Source organism: Leucopleurus acutus (assembly GCF_964270905.1).
Source record: "Leucopleurus acutus genome assembly, chromosome: 12".
Classification (NCBI taxonomy): domain Eukaryota; kingdom Metazoa; phylum Chordata; class Mammalia; order Artiodactyla; family Delphinidae; genus Leucopleurus; species Leucopleurus acutus.
In genome coordinates, this window is record NC_139154.1 from 62,818,650 (window position 1) to 62,840,588 (window position 21,939).

Consider the following 21,939-nt stretch of genomic DNA (forward strand, 5'->3'; position numbering starts at 1 on the left):
CACAGAAATGTCTATCACTGCAACGTTCCTCACAGTCTAGTCAATATCCAAGTAATGTAAGGAAATATTTTAGAATTTAATAGTACCATGTTATAACCTTAAAGTCAGCTGTTATTTCTGTTCCCCTAGAAACACAGGCATAAGACCAAATGATACTGAACTAAAAACCGAAAAAGTCTAGTGATACACCACAAATTGCAGACGCACACTAAAATGAACACAAAGTACAGCTGGACGCCTGCTGAAAAAAGGCAAGAGACCCTTTATCTCAGAAAGACTTTTTTCCAGCAGGAAAATGGAATTTCAATCCCTGCATTAACAACCCAGTAATATTTGACTTGCAAATGACGACTGCATGTATCAGTTGCTTGACAATCTAGATAGAAGAGACCGGAGCCATGGCTTGAAAGGACATTTGGCATGTATGATAAACCTATCATGGCTGTTACTATCATTCACTTTGCAGGTTATTGTAAACAAACTACAGTAACCGGAAAACATGCCATTCAAGGTGTAGCTGAAATTAGCTAACCTTTAATAATTGCATTCTTCACAGATATGATGTATAATAATTAATTGTAAAAATCATAAATATTATATTTGGCTTTGCTTACTTTTATCTATAAAGAATTTCTTTTTACCTTAATAGCGTATTTGAAATAGTTATAAGTTACCTCTTCTGAACACAGCATTAATATGAGTTGCTTCAGGACATCTCCTATAGGTTGATTTTCAGCTTTTAGTTTTTCAAGTTTAGACTCCAAATCAGATGATGTAGGCTGCGTAGTCTACAGAAATGGAAAGAAAAAAGAAGGAAAGAAATTTCCTACAAAGAAAATGCAGCCTTTGTCACTCTTCCCTTTAAACTGACCTTTCCTAAATGTCATAAATGCTATCATGGATATTAATCTGGGGATCTGGGGATGGACTCTAGAGGTTTATAAAGCTCCTGAGATTATATGCAAATTTCTCAGATATGCCGATTTTTTTGAGATATGCTGATTTTTCTGAAATAGCTTTTACCAACTTCTTAGAGGTACACTGATGACAAAAATGTTAGGAACCACTGGTTTTATAAGGACACAGTCTAGAACTCTCATTAAATGTGGTTACTATAGCATGTAGAATCTACTCAAAAAACCTACTTACTTTTCGAGAGTCTGTCTTCTCTCTTTCAACCAACATATTAACATCCTAAAATTGGGATTTAAATTAGAATCAGAAAACATGTGTAAAATGTATTAGCAAATGTCAAAAGCAAATTTTGGAAATTTCATTTCATTTCACTGTTATTTTTCCATCTTCCAAAATTTCGCAGAAATTCTGTTCATGCTTTATAACCACTGTAATAAATACTTTAAACACGTTCTTCAATATATAAACAGCATTTACCAACAATCAATGAAAAGCCTTGTTTTAAAGGTTGTCATTTAAATAAACTTTTGGCCAAAAGCAACATATTTAAATAAAATTTTAACATGCTTTTATATATAAATTAAGCATTTTAAAAAGTTGATTACTGTTTCACACACACCTTAATCAATTCAGGAACATGGTAGCTATCCAGCAGATTACGAATGCCTCTGTAGATATTTTCAGGAATTTTTACATTCTGTGCAAAGGGAAGGGAGGAGAAAAAACAACTGAGTTTTAGACAACCAAACTGAGATTTGTCTAACAGAAATTATCTCAGACATAATTTAAGTCTCCAACTCGTCTATGTCATTGAGAAGTGGTCTGGTTGTACTTAAAAGCAGCAATTTCAAATCTAATAGATACATGTCAGGCAGGACAGGCATTATATAGCAAAAAATGAAATGGTACCATCTCCATCAGCTGATGGAAGTATTGTCTCAAATGCTCCTCCTTGGCCTGTACCTCTGAGTCACTCATGCTGTCAATCAAGTTATAAAGAAAATAGCCAACAGCTTCTGTGGAAAAAAAACAAGAGAAAGCATTCCACTAAAATTACTGAGACTGTCATGTTATCAAGATTAATTTATAAGAAATCATTTTGGTGTGAGATGTCACCCTGATGAGAGGCTCTGAAATGGCAACAATGATCACTGAGGCATAGAGATTATGTGGTTTGGGAGCACATATCTAACTGGTGAGTGAAAGGAATATTAATTATTTTCAGACCGAGTGACAGCTTTTCAGTACTGAATCTTACTTCAATCTATTTTTTTCCACCACTCTGTGACAGAAGTTGTCCTGCCCAAGGCCTTACCCCTTTCCTGTCCAAATCACAAATAGTGAGAATAAATAAATGCCTTGTAAACATTTCTATACTAATTTTTTGGTGGGCAATACTTAGTAGGGAAACATAAAATTAGAGAGGACTGTTAAATGTTGAGTATAGAAAGTTAAATAATTTTAATAAGCAGATACAGTAATCCTGTGGAGAGCTGCCTATTAGCCAATGAAAAACCGAGATTAACAAAGATGCTTTGTAACAACAGTAATTTTCCTATGCATTCAAGCATAAAATGTATAGGGCCATGTGTTAATACCTAGGATAGAAAAATACGAACTTTCAAGAAGGGTACCTTCTTACAGAAACCCATATATTCTAGGCTTTATTATGTGAAAACAAAAATCATTAAATGTCAAATAATATATTTTAGGTAATAAATTATATTTAAGTGGAAAAATCTACAAGACCGCTTTACTATTTTATATGTTTGATTATACTGGCAAAACATTAAAATCACATAAACACTAAGGATTACTAATTTTTAAGCCTATTTTGATTGATTCTATAAGAAGCATTTCCTCAATATCTAAAAAAAAAAGCCCTCCCAACCCTCCCTTTAAAAAAACAATTATGATAAAACCAAACACCTCACAGATCTCAAAATGTTGTGGTTATCAATATAAAGATTTATAACCAAATGTTTTCAAATTTCACTTTCAAAAAGAAAATGTTTACTGCTGTAATCCTTCCAGTCCATCATTACACAGAAGAATGGATTTGTGGATAAGTTACAATCATCGAAATTGAAACGCTACCCGTTGGTCCTGGAGGCTCCTGGCAATAACGTCCATCCTTGTACAACAGTTCTGTTATCTGGTAAGACAGGAAATGCGTGCATTGCAGCAAGAGAAGCAAATAAGAACAAATACAATCTGAAATTGAATTCTTGAAATAATAAAGCCTCTCCCCAGTAAGGTGTTATTCTGTATCATAGTAATTCAACACCATCCCCACCTGCCAAGGAGATTGTTCCGTTTTTAAATAATAGGCTTGTCTTTTAAAAACAAAAACAAAACAAATCCATGTTGAAGGAAAACTGCAATGTTTCATGAAATGTCACTAAGAAAGCCTCTAAACTGATCTTTTATATACTGTTTTAAATAAACTGTTATAACAGGAAATATCTTATAGAAATTATCAACCAATGTTATTTGTCATTGTATTGTTTTTGGTCTTGTTGAAATTGGTCCAGTTTCCTCCTTTTAAGTGTAGTTTTACAGAAATAAGAAAGTAAAATTCCCTGAACCACTAAATAACTTTTTTTTTTTAAGTTTTTCAACATTTTCCCAGTCATTTTAATGGCATTAAAACAAAAGGGGGTTGAAAGTTCTAACATGTTTGTTCTCATTGATTCTTATCAACCGAATACACAAAAACTAAAGACTTACTCATCAACATTAATTCTGCCCACAAAATTTCAATTTAAAAAATTCAAATATATATTTTATGATGAAAACGATTACAAAACCTACATACAGTACTGACATCTAACTTTTGATCACAGTACTTGACTATATATCCACGGGCAGAAGATAATAAGAAAGGAACATAGTTTTCTGAAGTGATATGAGTTAGGAATTCTGAATTACCTCATGTGTATACTACGATTGAACTTATTTGTTCTTTAAATAGTGCCCAGCACATACCATAAGTATTAACAACTCAAACTACAGCAGCTTCTTCAACTATTTATCTTCTAATATGGAAAATAAGGCAAAACTGACCATACCCCACTTCACTCCACCATAAAATCATGCTACTGTTAATAGCAATTCAAAGGTTAAGGTAGAAACTGTTCAAAAGCAAAGCAAAACAAAACAATCCTTACCTACAAACTGTTTTTTAACCAACACAGACATGCATAGAAGGTAGACAATAAATTCTACCAGAAGCTGTAGCCATACATCAGACATGACAGACAAATTTAACACCACATTTTGAACAAAGACACATTTAATAAACCAATGAAAAATCTTTCTAGTCAAAAAATTAGTTCTAAATATAAATATCTCAACCATATATTATAACTGACTATATAGTTTGAATGGCAGTTTAAGTAATACTAAAAACAGAACTGAATGAAAATAAGATTTTAAAAATTATTTAAATTGGGAATTCCAATCAATAATGTGCATTCTGATTTTATTAAGCTACAAATATTCTTGTAATTCAGCGTAAGGATCATTGTACTTCCTGCATAAAAGCAGTTAACTTCTTAAAAAGATAACAGTTTAAAATTTATTTGTATATCATTCATATATAGATATACATGTAGATACACAAACATATACACACATGCATATATTTTTAAAAATAATTATTAAATCTGTATGGTTACTGCAATAACGTTAACAGTTGTTTTTTGGAAAAGTTGAAAACCTTATGAAGAATTTAGGACAAAGTAAAGGATCACTTCAATAATAAATTTCATGCTCCAGGAAAGCAGTTTTAAAACTAAAATGACCAACTTGAAGATTCTAAATTCACTTAATTTATAATGATACATGACAAATATATGAAGCTATTATAACTTTTGCTTTTTATATACCATGTTATGATTTGCAATATTAGGAATACTTACCTTGCTCCAAAGATTTATATTCATAGACCTGCAGGGGGCAGCAAAGGATTAAAAATAAACCCAAAAGTTTAAGAAACATTTTTAAGTTAAAAGACACTAGCAATTATTATATACAATGCATACAGATCAAAGTCCTAATAAATGTAAGTAAATAAGTGTTTCCAAAATCAAGGTGAATTTTCAAGCCAAGGTAATTTATAAAGATTGACTCTTACTTCGAACCCTCAAAATAAGATTTACTGATTCTTGCTCTTGCTCTGATTCAAGAACAAGAATCAGTAAATCTTGGGGTCCCAGTTTGATGGAGCAGGATATCTGCATGGTCTCAAAGTGTCTACCCAAGACTGCTTATGACTTGTAATGGTAAAGACAGTAACCGCATAATGGAGAAATCGAACCAATATCTTCACTGAGTGATCAAAATTAATACCACTAATGAAATGCTGATGGACACATTTTATTTTTAATTTTGTTTTTTTTTTTTTGTGGTACGTGGGCCTCTCACTGTTGTAGCCTCTCCCGTTGCGGAGCACACGCTCCGGACGCGCAGGCTCAGCGGCCATGGCTCACGGGCCCAGCCGCTCCGCGGCATGTGGGATCTTCCCGGACCGGGGCACGAACCCGTGTCCCCTGCATCGGCAGGCAGACTCTCAACCACTGCACCACCAGGGAAGCCCTGATGGACACATTTTAGATTTAATTCCCTGAGAAGGACAGAACATCACTCCTGCGGTATTCCAATCAGGGATGTAACATGAAACTAATCATGGGGAACCATGAGGAACATTCTAGAAAATAACCAGCCTGTATTCTCCAAAACTACTAATGTCATAAACGACAAAGCCTGAAGAACTGTTCCAGATCAGAGAAAATTAAAGAGAAAAGACAACTAACATCCATCCCTGAACTGGATTCTGTTCTGTTCTGGAGGAAAAAAAAAAGAAGAGCGAGAAAGAGAAAATAATTGATAAAACTGGTATATGAGCTATATTAGATAAAAATATTCCATCAACGTTAAATTTCCTGAATTTGTCAACTGTGATGGAGTTGTGTTAAGGGAACATCCTTGTTCTGTAGAATTATATACTGACATATTTAAGGATAAAGGGTCATGACATATGCAACCTAAGCTCAAATAGTTCCAAAAAATTAAAATTTATATATACATGCATGTATAAATAGATGGAAAGAATGTATAATGATAATGTCAAAAATGCTAAAAGTTAAATAAATGGGATATATAAAGGTTCTCTGTACTACTCTTGTAATTTTCTATAAATGTGAAATTATTTCAGGAAAGCAAAAAGAACGGCTCACCCAAATTCTGACTGTTTAAATGAAAAATCATTTACAAAACTGGGTAACCAATGAACCCTAGTCTTATACTATTTAAGCTTTGTAAACTTAATGTCTATAAGCTTTGTATATTTAAGTCAAACACAGAATCTACTTTAAAGAGACCAGTTACATTTTAATGATAATTTTACAATGCAAATATGATTTATATATTTATTATAATTATGTATATTATACTTAACATTGTAAAATACCCACAAAACTTACAGGCCTTTTTAAAAATTCATAGCCCTCTTTAAACTTGAGGTTGGGTAGTTTAGGGTGGACTGTTTTGGTATAGTGAGTTAATAAGGCACTTATTTCAACTTTAAAAACATTCAGAATGAACTACTGACACACATGACTACTTGGATGGATTTCAGGGACATTACGCTGAGTGAAAAAAGGCCAATCTCAAAATATGATATACTCTATGAGTCCAGTTATATAATCTTTACAAACTAAAATTATAAAAATTGAGAACAAATTAGTGGCTGCCATAGGTTAGGGATGGTGGATGGGAGATAAAGAGGTACTGGGGGCAGGGGGTAATTTGTAGTGATGGCATAGTTCTGTATCTTCACTGCAGTAATGGTTACACAAATCCATACGTGTGATAAAATGAGATGTAACCATTGGGGGAAAATGGATGGAGAGTATACAGGCCCTTTGTGTCCTATCTTTGCAACTTCCATGACTCCATAAGTACTTCAAAACAAAAAATAAAAACATGTTCCATGCCCCTCTAGAATCCTCTGCCTTATGATAAAAACCATCCCTCCTACTAAAGCACATTAAGAAAAAGTTTTGAAAAAGATGAAATCTTATTAGTAAGTGGGGGAAAAAAATGTTTACGAAGCCCTGCATTTAATAGTGTTTCTTCCAGTTTTGGAAAAAACTCTTTGAGTAATCAGTTAGCAGAAGACATGATAAACTGACCTAAAAATTGTATCTCTAGGCTGAACTGGAAGACAATCTCTCAACTGTTACAAGAAAGTTTTTCATCTCATCCATCCACTGATTACAGAGCAGCCTCCTCTGACTACCTGACACTTCCATATGTTAAAAAAAAATTTTTTTTTTTTGGGGCCAAATAGTAAGTGAAAGAAGAGTGAGCACTCAAAATATGAAGATATGGACTTCCCTGGCAGTCCAGCAGGTAAGACTCCACGCTCCCAGTGCAGGGGGCCCGGGTTCGATCCCTGGTCAGGGAACTAGATACCACATGCATGCCACTACTAAGAAGCCCACATGCCACTACTAAGAAGCCCGCATGCCGCAACTAAGAAGTCTGCACGCCGCAACTAAAGATCCCTCATGCCTCAAAGAAGATCCTGCGTGCTGCAACTAAGGCCTGGCGCAGCCAAAATAAATTAATTAGTTAAAAAAAAAAGAAGATAAAATGCTGTGCAGTGAAGAATAAGATACACTAAAAATCTATATTGATAAAAAAAATCAGTCATCTTTTTTGGTTAGGCTAGAATCCACTTTAATTCCAAGAAATCTGAACCTGTAGATAGATGCTTACCACACCTAAGGAACTGGGGTAGAGGGTGGTGGTGCTGGGGAGGAAGGTGGGAATAAGGGGAGTAGGGAAATCAGCTTGCAAGGACTTGAGAAGCCAATGCCCAAAAGTGCACAATATTAAGTGGCAAGATTTGCAGTGGTTTGTCATCTGTCCTGTACCATGGACCCCTTTGGGACTTCAGTGAATTCGTTTTCTCAATTACTGTTAGTTTTGTCAGGTGTGATAACATTACAGTGGTTGTTTTATTTAAAGTAAGTTCTGAGGTATATACGAGACAGAATGACAAGAGGTCCATAATTTTAAACAGTCTAGGGGAAAAAAGGGGGGTGGGGGTGGGGAAGGAATAAATGAAACAAGACTGCCCAAATCTTAACTGTTGAAGCTGGGCAGTGGCTACTTTGGAGTTCTACTTTCGTGAATGATTGAAAGCTCCATAATGAAAAATAAACACATACCATCTCTGGTCTAAATTTTACATCTCTATTCTAACTCTCAGCATTAATAAACTGGGCTTTCTTTTTAAGAAAAGCTACTTTAATCATATCTTTCATCAAACATCAACTTAATGTAGAACAAAAAGTATCCCTAAGATAGTAAATTGCCATCAAACCTGGCATGAAGTACCTAGGGAAGGCACAGAGGCAAACTTTCAAAATTGTACATACATCTAAAGTAACTGAAAATGACTAAAAGCACTACCTTGAATGTGAAGCTTCATGACAGATGGCACAGGTCCAGAAAAAACAAACTAAAAAACCCCACACAGAATCTTTTCAACTAAGCTGTGTGAAGGATAGTTAACACTTCTTCATCACACACTCAATCCGTGCAATCTGGCTTCTGGCCCCAAACCTCCACTGAAAGTACTCTTACTATTACCACTCATCTCAATTCAAAATTCAACTAACACCTTCTGGTCCCCTTTGATTAAGTTTTGAGATTTGTGTTGTTGATCATTCCCTGCCAGTCTTCCAGTGATGCTACTCAATCTGTTTCAGAAATTCTCCTTCCCTAGGTGCTCCTTAAAAACAATCCTCTGTACTAGGTTCCAAGTGCATTTTATTTTTTAATTTTTAAGACAATCCTGCAAGCAGGCATTTAAATTCCCTGTTTCACAGAAGAAGAAACAGACTCAGAAAGGCTAAGTTTAGAATTATCTTCACCGGAAGTTCCACGGGCACCTAAAAGGATCCCACGAATTGTTGATTATCTCTTGCTGTTGTCCTATTCCCCCACCTACCCTTACCAGTACACTTTTCTCCCCGCTTCAAATAGCCACTGTCAGTCTTAACCTTCATTATGTCAATCTTTCAGCGGCTGAAAGCCATGACTCAAGGTCTAAACTTCATAACTTAGAATGAGAGCAATTGCGAAGAGCCCCAGGCTACCACTTTGGCTTTATTTCTTGCCATTATTTCATGGGCAACCATTATGTCAATCTATCATCAGGTTCCCAAATGCACTGTTCCCTCAGCTTCAATGCCTTTGCCTGGAATGCCCTTCCTTCCCCTGGGCAAATGCTTATTCATCCTTTAACCTCAGTTCAGCACCTTCTCTACACATCTTGCCCTGACCCATTCCTCCCCTAACCTTGGCAGAAAGAGACAGTGATTCAGTTATATATACATATATATATATTCTTTTTCATTATGGTTTATTACAGGATATTGAATATAGTTCCCTGTGCTATACAGTAGGACCTGTTGTTTATCTCTTTTATATATAGTAGTTTGCATCTGCTAATCCTAAACTCCTAATTTATTCCTCCACCCATTTCACCTTTGGTAACCATAAGTTTGTGTTCTGTGGCTGTGTTTCTGTTTTGTAAATAAGTTCACTCGTATCATATTTTAGATTCCACATAAAAGTGATATATGACATTTGTCTTTCTGACTTACTTCACTTAGCATGATAATCTCTAGGTCTCTCCATGTTGCAGCAAATGGCATTGTTTCATTCTTTTTATGGCTGAATAGTATTCCATTGTGTGTGTGTGTGTGTGTGTGTGTGCATGTGTACACACCACATCTTCTTTATCCATTCAGATAGTGTCTTCTCCTCTATATATTCATAATTATCAAGATAAGTTTGCAGTTGCTTTCCTATTTTCTGGTACCTAGTTAACAAGGTGGGGGCAAGAAGATTCCTATTCATTCCTGAATTACCTATTACCTCACAGTCCCAGCCCTTAACACACGCTAAGAGCTAATATTTCCTGAGTACTCACAAACTGTACTTCATGAAGTACTTCCCTTCTCCTTGTAAAAATGTCGTGAGTGGGAGCCTCACTGGCTGACTGAAAAGAGGAACTTAACACCTGGCACTTAACTTGGTTGACTGTGACAGGGCGAGTGTCAGAAACTTGATTTTTTTCAACATGTGAAAGGCAGCTCTGCTCCAATGGTACAGATTCCCACTTGTCAAGTTCAAACTCTTGCCATTGGGTCAGAAAAATCTCTCCTTATATCACACAGAACTCTTTATCTATGGACTACGAAGACTTAAGTGCCTCCAAGCCAATTCTCAAACATTTCTCTTTTTGGTATTTGCCAACCAAATTTTGAACTATCTTCAGCGACATTTTGTCTCTTAGAAGTGACTCAATATTTCTGGGGTGGAGTTTTCACTAATATACAAAATGTACACTGCCTTCCTTCTCATTTGAACTTTTTTCAGCTGGAACTATTGTTAAGAGGAAAGAAAGTCTTATTCATACTAAACATATTCTTGCCCTGGATTTGACAGAAGAACTCACTAACTTTACCAGAGTAAATGCCCTTTCAAATACTTTAAAATAGCTTTATTTTTTTAAAAAAATTTTAAAGTAAAAATTCCCTAATAACCTTGAATAATCTCATCCTAACTAATAGCAATACTGAATTTTAAACATTTTATATAGGTGACTTCGCCTCTATAGGCTACCAGTTTGGTTTATACACTGGGAAACTTCGGGAAGGCATGACACTTAATTGGTATTCAATGACCATCTCCTGAGCTTATCAATTTACAGAAATACTAGCTTGCCACTTAAACACCACTCTCAAAATATATGAAGAAAATAGTGTTGGTCTTTCAAAAATATTGTGGGATAGCATAAAAAATTAATCTGGGCCCAAATAGGTTACAGACACATGGGAGGAACTACTGCCTCTTGGACCATGGATCTACCACTATTAGGCAGGTAATACTAAAGGCAGATAACCCTTACAAAAATTGCATTCCAATACCGAAATGCACATCCAAGTTTCCCTTAGAATTAGCTGAAGTGACTATGCTATCTCATTTAATGTTTTATAACTTATTTCTGATAACTATGAATAATTTTTTCTGGTAACTTTAAGTGAATCTCTTATGGGCTAATCCTTATAGGAGCTGCAGGAGTCTACTGGCAATACCAATCAGTTTGGTTTTCAGAACAGCTTTCAGTCACTCAGCCAATTCTAAAGTTGCCAGAAGAGTACAACAGGACCCTGAGAAGCATGTGATAGGTGACTGTTTCAAAAGCTGTACTGAATGTACTGACAAAGGGATTTGAAAATATATATACTATTTGGCTCAGCATCAAATGAAAGAATAGAAGGCTACATTAATGCCAAGATAATGGACTGTAATGACTATGTTTTGAATTTTTAATAGTTTTGGGGGTGGGAGGAAAAGAAAGAAATTACCTCTGGTCAAATACTTCAGATTTTGCACATTCTTATGATTAATGCCAAATTACCACAACCTGAAACTTTTCGGTATCTACAATAAGAAATTCATCAACATAATACAGTTTTAGAACCTACAGATTTAAAATATTTCTCTGGAAGGGACTAATTAAAACTTGTTTTTATAGGGCAGACTATCAGAGCAGAGAGACCTTGACAAATACAGAGCCCTGGAGAACTGCAGAGGGTTGTCCTCAGGCTTCAGCTAAGTACTGATAAGCACGTTCGAGTGAAGAAACAATCTGAAGTCCAGGAAACTACCTGAGAACTTTCCAGAAGCTCAAAAAAAGACAATTCCCAGAACCCACACATGGAATTGGAATAGTTCACATTCCTAATAATCTCAAAATACATGGGCTAGCCGATAGAATTATCAGTATCAGGAGGATACTACCTTAATAGTAGGGCTTGACTACTTTAGTGGGAATAATCCTAGACTAAAAGCTGCTCTAGGACTTCCCTGGTGGCGCAGTGGTTGGAAGCCCGCCTGCCGATGCAGGGGACACAGGTTTGTGCCCCAGTCCGGGAAGATCCCACATGCCACGGAGCGGCTGGGCCCATGTGCCATGGCCACTGGGCCTGCGCGTCCGGAGCCTGTGCTCCACAGCGGGAGAGGCCGCGGCAGTGAGAGGTCCACGTACCGCAAAAAAAAAAAAAAGAAGTGTCGGATTTGTGAAATATAACAACTGCCTTTCAAACTGACTAAGAAAAATAATAAAGGTAAAGAAGGAAATACCCATCGTCTGGAAGTTTATATGAAAAACTTTTTTTCAAGTCTTTTGTCAAGGACAGTTATATGAAAAGTCACTATATTTCACTTCATAATGCATTATGGGTTCTTGTTTTAAAATCTGGCTCTACTAGCATTTTTATCTACTTGATTATGTGTTCTGTATTTTCAAACTTTATAGGCACAGACCTTGGGTTTTTTTTTCCTTAACTTCAGGAAAACAGCAATTATTTAAATGTATGTAGGTGTATGAGAGGAGTGGAATTGCACTGGCTAAATAAAGAATGGCAACAAGAATCCCTCCTACTTGTTCTATCTCTTCTTGCCTGCAATGGAGGTTCCAGAGATGTCAACAGAAAACCTAGTGCTTCCATCAACAAACAGTCTAAAAATTACTGGGATCAATATCAGAAGTCATTAACATTATAAACAAAGAAAGAATGACAATATTAGAAACTTACCCTTTCGCAACCACCTCTGCTAACACCTGATTCAACAAGGACTACCAATGGCTACTATCACCACTGAGTGAAAGGTGCTAGGAAACAGGGTAGACACACTATCTCAAAGTATCACCCCACAGAAGCCTTACTAATTACAAAGGAGATGAGGTTCCTTTGCAAGGAAGAGAAGTGGGGGCCACCAATGTAAGCAAATGATCAAAATTAGCTGATGACACCAAAGTTAGACACCTGACATTATATTCCTTAAGAACTGCCAATCACCTATGAAATATACTTGCTAAAAATGTTCAATCTGAGTCTGATCGTGAGGGAAAAATTAGGTAAACACAAAATATGAGAGGGACATTCTACAGAGAAAGAAGCCTCGACTCTTTCCCCACCACCACCAAAAAAGTAGGGAATTGTTTTTAAGAGAATAAAGAGATAGCAATCAAATACCATGCATGAACTTAACTGAATCCTCAAAAAGTAAAACAGCTGTAAAAGAATTTTAGAACAGCTGGGACAATCTTAACGCAATGTATATTAGCTGATATTATAGTATTGTTAATTTTTAGGAGTGATACTGGTATTGTGATTACATAGATGATGACCTTATTCTTAAGAGAGATATATTGAAGGATCCAGTATCATGATGTCTACAACTTCAAGGAGTTCAGCAAAAAAGGAGAAAAAGTGTATATATGTATATGTATATGTCCATATGTATATATTATAGAAAAAGTGTATGAGAGAGAAAGCAAGTTAATATGGCAAAATATCAACAATTGGTGATCTACATAAAGGGTATGTGAGTATTTCCTTTACCACTCAACTTGTCTTTATGTTTGAATATTTTCAAAACAACAAAATTGGGAAAAAAGGTCATTAACATTCCCTGAGCACACCGAGGAAGAGAGTAGTATTACACTGAATAAAATTCCTCTTGTAATTAAATGCTCAAAGTATAAATCAAATATACATGCAAATTTGTCTATAACTCCAACCTGCCATATTCAAAGAGTGCTTTCTTTTTTTGAAACAAGACCTCTACTAAATCAGTATGAATTTCTTGGAATAGATGATAAAAAAAGGCAGCCTAAACTCACAACTACTTAGTAGGAAGAATAAAATAGATAAGGTTATTTCAGGTAACTAGTATACTGGAAGATAAGAATATCTGTTTCTTTCCTCACACAGCAGGTCAAAAAGGAGAAATCAGTCTATATTCAGGCAAAGATTATATAAGGTGATCATCTTACCTCCTAAAGCCTAGAATTAGGCTGCCTCTCAATGAAGCAAATGAGAGAGGCAATGTATTTGATTCCACTGCAAAAGAAAATAATCATCATAAAACCCCAGACCAAAACCAAAAACTTAAATTATCAATTTATTTGAAAGCACATTTATACCAACACCTTTCAATTTTCATCTGGGAAATATTATTTTTAAAATGTTAAAGTTTGCATACAAAGTTAATTAGAAATTGCAGAAATATATACTGGCAATATAAGCTATCCTTTTAAAACACTTTACTTCATTTACATAAATCTATACAACTAATGAATTTATAAATATTCTTTTCTATAAATGGCAATTAACTAATCTACCAGCATACTCAAAGTCAGTCTGGTACACATACCAAGGCTGTATGTTACTGGACAACATGGCACTATGAAGGGAGAGACTGTAACTACCCTTTAAAGACAGAAGATGAGGGGGAAAGTTCTTTTCTGAGAGTGTTGTTGGATTCTGTTGAACCACTCACAATTCCTCATTCTATTTTCCACATGATCTATGACCTGCATTCATGCAAGAGTGACAACCTAAAGTCATAATAACCTCTTTACCTCTGTTATGTAACTGATTTATACTGATCTTTCATTTTTCTGATGATTTGTTTGCTCTACTATTCATTTTGGTGTTTATACAGCCTTGTATGTTTCAATGCTGACATTCTAAGCCTGATTTGCCTTAGTATAAGAATCAGGCCTTAATGCATAAGACCTGGTTCTCCACATAACCCTTGCCATAATTATCTTGGGACAGAATCACAGTAGGCATATCCTGAATTTATTTTTTCCTGTCATTATATTAAAATGGTGCCATGTTATAAGTAATTGTTTTAATCTTTTCAGTATATATGCAAAGCAGCTGCTGAATGATTCAAGAGGGATGGAGTTAGATAGGAACTCGTAGTGGAGGCAAATTCTGAAGACAGAATTAATAAATACAGCTTAGGTAAAGATTAAGATAGCTGGTTAACTTAAAAAAAAAACTCACGGGAAAAATCACAGTAGGTTTTAATATTTGCTCATCTCCCTAAATATGAATAAAAATTTAACCCGCACACACAAGGAGAAATACTTTAGACTGACTGTTAGATCCCTTGAACAGGAAGCATAAGTTTCTCAGTGGTTTCATGTGGCAATTAAAACTCTAAAAATCGTCTCTGAAATGAGCTGTATTTAGTCACTCAGGAATTTTAAGGTGGATACACCACATGCTTTTCGGTAACCTTTAATTTTGCTTGATCAAATTAATTTCCATGCCTATAAAATCAAGTGGGAAAATGTTTCTTACTACTCCACAAACTTGATCAAAATAAGCCATTTAATAAGTCAGGGGGATGGAATGTACAGCATGGTGACTACAGTTAATAATACTATATTTCATATGTGAAAGTTGTTGAGAGAGTAGATCTTTGAAATCCTCATCACAAGAAAAAAAAATTTTTGTAACCACGTATGTGGACGAATGTTAACCAGACTTACTGTCGTGACCACTTTGCAATATACACAAATATTGAATCATTATGTTGTACACCTGAAACTAATATAATATTATATATCAATTATACCTCAATTTAAAAAAAAAAAGACAAGCCATTTACTTTTCTCTACTACCTGCCATTCCTTGTAATAACCAAAAGTGCCTATCTATAAGCAGCCTACAGGGAATACCAACAATTATAGAACTAACTGCTCTTCAAAGATCTGTAATTCAAAGGGTGAGGAAGCTGAAATCTTCTTTAGTCTTTAAGTTCATGGTATTTTTCTTTTTCACATTTAATAAACAACCTCTTGGAAACTTATTTCTCAACTATTCAAATTAGTATTTTACAGAATATTATCAAGTTTTTATTCATTAAAAAGGTGACTGAAAAAAAAAAAAAGGTGACCAGAAACATCTCAGCAAGCTGGAAGGCTGCTGACAAAAAGCATCTAGTTTCCTTAGCAACAAACAAGTGTGAAAAATTTCAAGAGATTGACAATGAAGTGGAATGGATGGTATGATAAAGGGAAAAGGCAGCTCTCATGTATCCACCTTATGCACCTAGATTCCTCAGCTAATGCTTCTGTTTTCATCTTGTCAGTATGGAAAATCTATATATTATACAGAGTAGAAGGCAAAATCAATACTCTCGGATAGCAGCCAGCATTAATACTCAACTTTACACTCAAATAACTACACCTCTAACAGTCAACGCTTTCATACTGAACACTTCGCCTTCCCCTTTATAATAATACAATAAACTATTTTAAATACCTCAAACACAGATAATATATACCAGTAACCTGGTTTTAACAAAGCTTCCACTTACACAATTTGAATATACATTAATAAAATCTTAACTTTTAACATTTCAGTGTGCTAGAAATTGATGTTTTATATTTATTTTTAAATGATATCTCTTTCACAAGATATGAAACACTGTCAAGATAATGCCATAGATATGTTAAAAATTAAAATTAAAAAATGTCTAATTTATTAAATTAAAACATAGTATAGTGGAAAAATAAGTTCATAAGATTAGATGATCTTGGTTCTGACTCAATCACTAACTTTGGGCAAATCATTTAACATCTCTCTGCCTTTCTTCATCTATCAATGGAGGAAGTTTATTAACATGTGATGAACGTTGTAAAGCACCCTATCATTTATAAGTGTTTGGAAACATTTACTGTGTTTTTAATAATGAGGACTGGGAGATGGCTTCATGTAACTTAGGGCCATAATAAGCATTAGTTTAGAAAACACTTTCAAAAGCAAGATCTCATATGGTTCTCACAACTCCCACAAGGTAGACAGATAGGCAATACTATCCCATTTCATAAAACTGAAAGAACAATACGGGTATTTGTTTCAGGTCCTATAATCAGCAGCTAAATTATAAATATGGACCCAAGTCCTCTGGGTCCCCAGTCCAACCTAACACCATGTTATCTCCAAGGTCCTATTAACTTTAAAGTTACTTCCAAATTATCTACAAGTTAAACTCATAAACTATCTTATAAGACTAACTTAAATAAAACATATAAAAACTTCCTTGCTTTTGAGGAAAACACTTTCAACTACCTGAGGCAGGCAGTGAGGGCATGAACCACCCTGTATGCCCTCAAAAGTAACTGAAATTAACACCTGTCAAGCTTTCTTCTAATGCTGCATACTTACAAAATGATAAAATATAGTCTAAGTTTCCATTTACTGCTTCAATTCTCAATTCAGCTTGAGAAAATATACTATCTTCATGTAGACATCCATTTTCCTAGGGATAAAGCATATTTCAATGATAATACACCTCAGCTAAAAATATTTTGATATGTCAAACTTCCTGTTTTCCCATTTCTTTATATGACCATATTCTGATAATCCTTCATTTAAAAAAGACCGTTTTCTAAAATAATGCAAATAAACTGAATAACCAAACTTCAGCAAAAGCTATGAGATACAGTCCCAACATCCCAAATTAAATGCTTATCTTCAAATTCATATAATCTGTTACCCTTAGAGTGTCTTCCTTCTAGGAAGAGTTTACTATTGAAGACATTAGAACAATTCTCTAATTAACAACAAAATGAAAATTGAATGCACTGATCTAAAATGATATTTTAAGACATATAATGAGGTAAAGATCAAATCTATTTTTATTTAACTTCAAATGGCTAATGACTTATCTCAACATCGTATTTAATAATTTAAGTATATGGGCTGAAATTTAGCCAAACATGTTTACTGAACCACTTTATAATAATAGCACAATATTGAAAATTAACTAATCAATAATAAGAAATGAATAAAGATAAATTACAGTATATCCACACAATAAAACATCATACAAACATAAACAATTATTTGTGGAATTACACACTATAATGTAAAGGTGCCATGAAAAAAGTAGGTTTTGGGGAAAAAGAACATGTGGGAAAATTACTTTTTTAACAGTAAAATATGTATAGCACAGTGTCAAAATACACTGTTAAATACTCAGGGAAGAAAGGTAAAGACACTCAAGACATAAACTCTCCCTTGAAGAGGACTGGAATTATGAAATCATTTCAAGGAAAGAAAAGAACACTCTAACACAATATTAGAAAAATAAAGGCGTTATGTGAATAACCACCTAGGAAACAGGTCTTCTGAACAAAATATTTCTTACTAAAATGTGTGATACTCCGCCATGTTGTTCCTAATTGCATAGCACTTTATTCTGAAAATGCAAAGTGTAACCATTGCTGCCCCAGTGCACTGGGTCAATTTTTCATATGCCCCTTCATAAATGCCTTACTTATTCTGGTGGGCACAGGAATTATCTGGCAGGAAAACAATGCTCTGGGGTCAAACAAAAGATTACTTACAAAAAAAAAAAAACAGAATAGTAAATATACTAAGAGTTTATTATGAAAATTCATATAGAAGTGAAAAGTAATATTCAAAAATGAAAGGTGCAGTTGCACTGTAGAGTGGGATTAAAGAGTGAAACTTTCATTTAAATTTTGTCTGATATTGACATACTGTCTTTTCAACACACGAGAAAAATACTACTTCACCTTTATAAGACTTTTAAGTTTAGTAGCTACAGATGCTAGACTTCCCTGGTGGTCCCGTGGGTAAGATTCCATACTCCCAATGCAGGGGGCCCAGGTTCGATCCCTGGTAGGGGAACTAGATCCCGTACGCATGCTGCAACTAAGAGTTCACATGCCACAACTAAGAAGCCTGAATGTCACAACTAAAGATCCCACATGCCACAACTAAGACCTGGTGCAGCCAAAATAAATAAATAAATATTTTTAAAAAAAAAAACTACAGCTGTTACACTAACCAATATTTTTACAAAGCTTCAGAAAATTATATAGCAACATAACCATTTTAGTCTCAGCTCAGTTTTTTTTTTATTTGATTACCACAAAACATTAGGGAGGAAAAATGTTCTTCAATTATGAAATTAAAACCACACTTGCACTCACCTGCAAAATAGCACGAACTGACTTTACACTATCAAAGCATGGAAACACGTAATTTATGTATGTCTCCTGATCAGGAGTTACTCCTATTTCATGCATTTCTTTGAGGACTTCAACTATACCTGTAAAATCAAATTTAGAAGCACAAAGATGAGGAACTTGGAATAAATTAACAAAAAATCAAAAAGTTCAGTTCATTTACTTTCTGAATTATAATGTCGGAAAAGTACTCAGCATTTTGTTTATCTGAAAGAGAAAGAACAACAGAACTGGATAATAAGATGATAAATGAAAAAATTTTATTGCTCCTTCCTTCATCTCTCCCTATTAATTCAGGAGAAAGTGCTAAGGAAATACCCTAGAAATTAAAAGAAAAATGAAAACAAGCAAGATGCTTAGTAATTTCCAGTATCCCAATTGAACAGAGATCATAAAACAGCACTGCTATCACAGAGCAATATGGATCTACAAAATAAAACTTGACATGACGAAATACTGCAGAGAGAAGGGATTAGAGGAATGGGGTGAGAGGAAATCTTTCCAAGACAAAAGTGTTGTTTTTTTTTTTTTGCAGTACGCGGGCCTCTCACTGTTGTGGCCTCTCCTGTTGCAGAGCACAGGCTCCGGATGCACAGGCTCAGCGGCCATGGCTCACGGGCCCAGCCGCTCCACGGCATGTGGGATCCTCCCAGATCGGGACACGAACCCGTGTCCCCTGCATCGGCAGGCGGACTCTCAACCACTGTGCCACCAGGGAAGCCCTGTGCTCTTCTTCATATGCAAAGATTACTAAGCACCTGACAGGAGGACATAGCTGCTTTTCTTTTCTTTTTAGCTGCTTTTCAATTACTTGTAATAGTCTTGTGCTAATCTAATGTCCTCAATGTCCCTTCTGGCCAGTATTGACTGCTTTGTCGGATAAGACACTACAGAGAAGTGACAAAACAAAAACAGGTTTTGCAATTTAAAGAGACCTACCTTTCAACCCGGGTTCTTCCACTTAATGGCAGTGTAAATCTGAGCAAGTAACTCCACTTTTCTGAGCCATTTTCTTAGCTTACACACTAGAAATGGCAATATGCCAGAACCGTGCCTCTAGACACTTTAACATGTACCTTTTGGCTTGATCCTTCTACCCACCATCCATGGATTAAGCAAGGCAATACGAGTCAAGGCACTCAATAAATAGAACAATTTTCTGACCTATAAGAGTTCATGCTTATTGAATGGATAGAAGCAAAGTAACAAAAATTGTAAATATTACCCACAGGTATGGAAGAAATTCTGTGGTCTAGGCCTACAGGAAGATGGAGGACAATAGAAAAAACAGAACATACTGAACAAAAAGAACCGCAGTATTACAACTCAGTTTAGATCAATATATCAGGTTCATACTAAAAAGGCTTTCATTTCAGCCTACTGGGTAGGCAGGGAGAAGGGGGGTGTATACTTCTCTATTTAAATAAAGCTGGAAATGCCTTTAGAAGTCCAATAATCTGTATTTTAACAAAAGTGTTAAAGTAAGCGATTTCTTCAAGATCAGAGACGTGTCTTGAAAAAGAAACCTTGTCTCCTAATTGCTGGCAGGTGCTTGTAACACTACAAAACTGCAAAAACCTACACTTTTCCCTCCAATCAGAAGGATGTGGGATCAAGTCATTTTGCATACAGGAATGATAATACAGCTGCCTATTTACTTCTCAGGATGGTCATTAAAACTAAAAAAAAAAAAAAAAATGTGTGAAACCCTAAAAATACTAAACAAATGTTAATATTAACAGTGATTTAATTTTTTTAGCTGTCTTAAAATACTCTAATAATTTCTAAAATTTAGCATAAGGTAACTCTATTTCATTTTCTAATGTTTGAAAACAGGCCAACAAATTGATTGCAGATAGAAGATTCCTATTCCTATACAAACACTTCCCCTCATCATCTATGCCTCAAATATATTTTATTCTCTTAATTCATTTTTCCAATAATGTTTTTCAGGGAGAGGAGTGCATTCTGCTCATTTAGATGACCTGGGTTGGTAGCATTTGTAACTCATGTATCTTTCCAACTGAAACTAAAGCAGGTTTAAGAAAACCTGGGTTCACACCATTGCTCAGCCAAGTTCAATCACTCCCTCAAGCACTCTGAGGAAGCACACAAGGATATTCCCTTCAGTAACTATAGTTGGACAGGAAGAGGGAAACACTTCTCAATAAGGAGAAAGAAAGGTGATTGATCTGACATACCTACAAATATCCTCCTCAAAAATACAATTCATATTTCTTTTTAAAATAAAAGATTAAAATAATCATATATTAACTTAGATAAACGAGGATCCCAAACCTCTGTGAACTTAGAAAATCTAAACAATCTAGTAAAAATATTTCAAATGTAGGCACAAGAAAGTTTATGAATCTAAAGGAAAGTCTCCATTCAAAAAGTTTTATAAGAATTAAAGTAGTTCAAACTATTGGGAAAGATATATGGTTTTCCTGAACAAATTCCACCAACTAGGACTCTTTACTCCACATAATTTTAGACTCTGCCCAGAGCGCTCACTTTACGAGGAGGCAATTTCTTACTTTTTAAAAAGTATCATCTACTCAACCATTCACTCAACTGGCATTTAGGTTTTCATACCAGCCCTTCCTTTTATATTTTACCTGTTTTATATTCTTATTTTCATGTTTCCTAAATATACCAAGGGATGTAGATAATCCCTCAATCACTCTGCATTATTTCCTCTCACTTGGGCCAATTTGCTAAAATTCTAAGAGAGGACTTTTCCATTTGCACAACAGAGAAAAATACTAGCAAGATAAGCCATGAGGAAGTCATTATAAGAATCTTTTTTAAGGGTTGGCCAAATTTGCAGCCAGGAAAATTCTAGAATTCAATGAAAGTTTGATCATCCTATTGTTGAACACTTGGTTCAGTCTGATCTGACCTCTACATACCTTTCTTTGATTTCCTGAAGGGTTTTATTTATTCCTTATGAAACACTCCTCTACATCCTCCATCTCTGTAGCCATTATTTTCTTCTGTTAATTATTTATTTCTACCAGTTTATAATGACTTTCCCCAGACAAAGAACAAATTCACTGCACTAAAAA

General features: G+C 34.9%; 1 protein-coding gene across 1 annotated transcript in view; it reads right to left on the reverse strand.

Moving 5' to 3' along the window:
• Positions 1–21,939, reverse strand: part of LRPPRC (leucine rich pentatricopeptide repeat containing) — a 104,271-nt gene that overhangs the window by 54,972 nt on the left and 27,360 nt on the right. The window contains exons 12-20 of the mRNA XM_082851608.1: positions 18,836–18,954; positions 17,040–17,133; positions 13,847–13,913; positions 4,839–4,866; positions 3,013–3,070; positions 1,825–1,931; positions 1,535–1,612; positions 1,150–1,194; positions 675–788 (exon numbers count right to left, since the gene is read on the reverse strand). Coding sequence (XP_082707734.1) covers positions 675–788; positions 1,150–1,194; positions 1,535–1,612; positions 1,825–1,931; positions 3,013–3,070; positions 4,839–4,866; positions 13,847–13,913; positions 17,040–17,133; positions 18,836–18,954 — 710 coding nt within the window. The remainder of the gene's footprint in view (positions 1–674; positions 789–1,149; positions 1,195–1,534; positions 1,613–1,824; positions 1,932–3,012; positions 3,071–4,838; positions 4,867–13,846; positions 13,914–17,039; positions 17,134–18,835; positions 18,955–21,939) is intronic.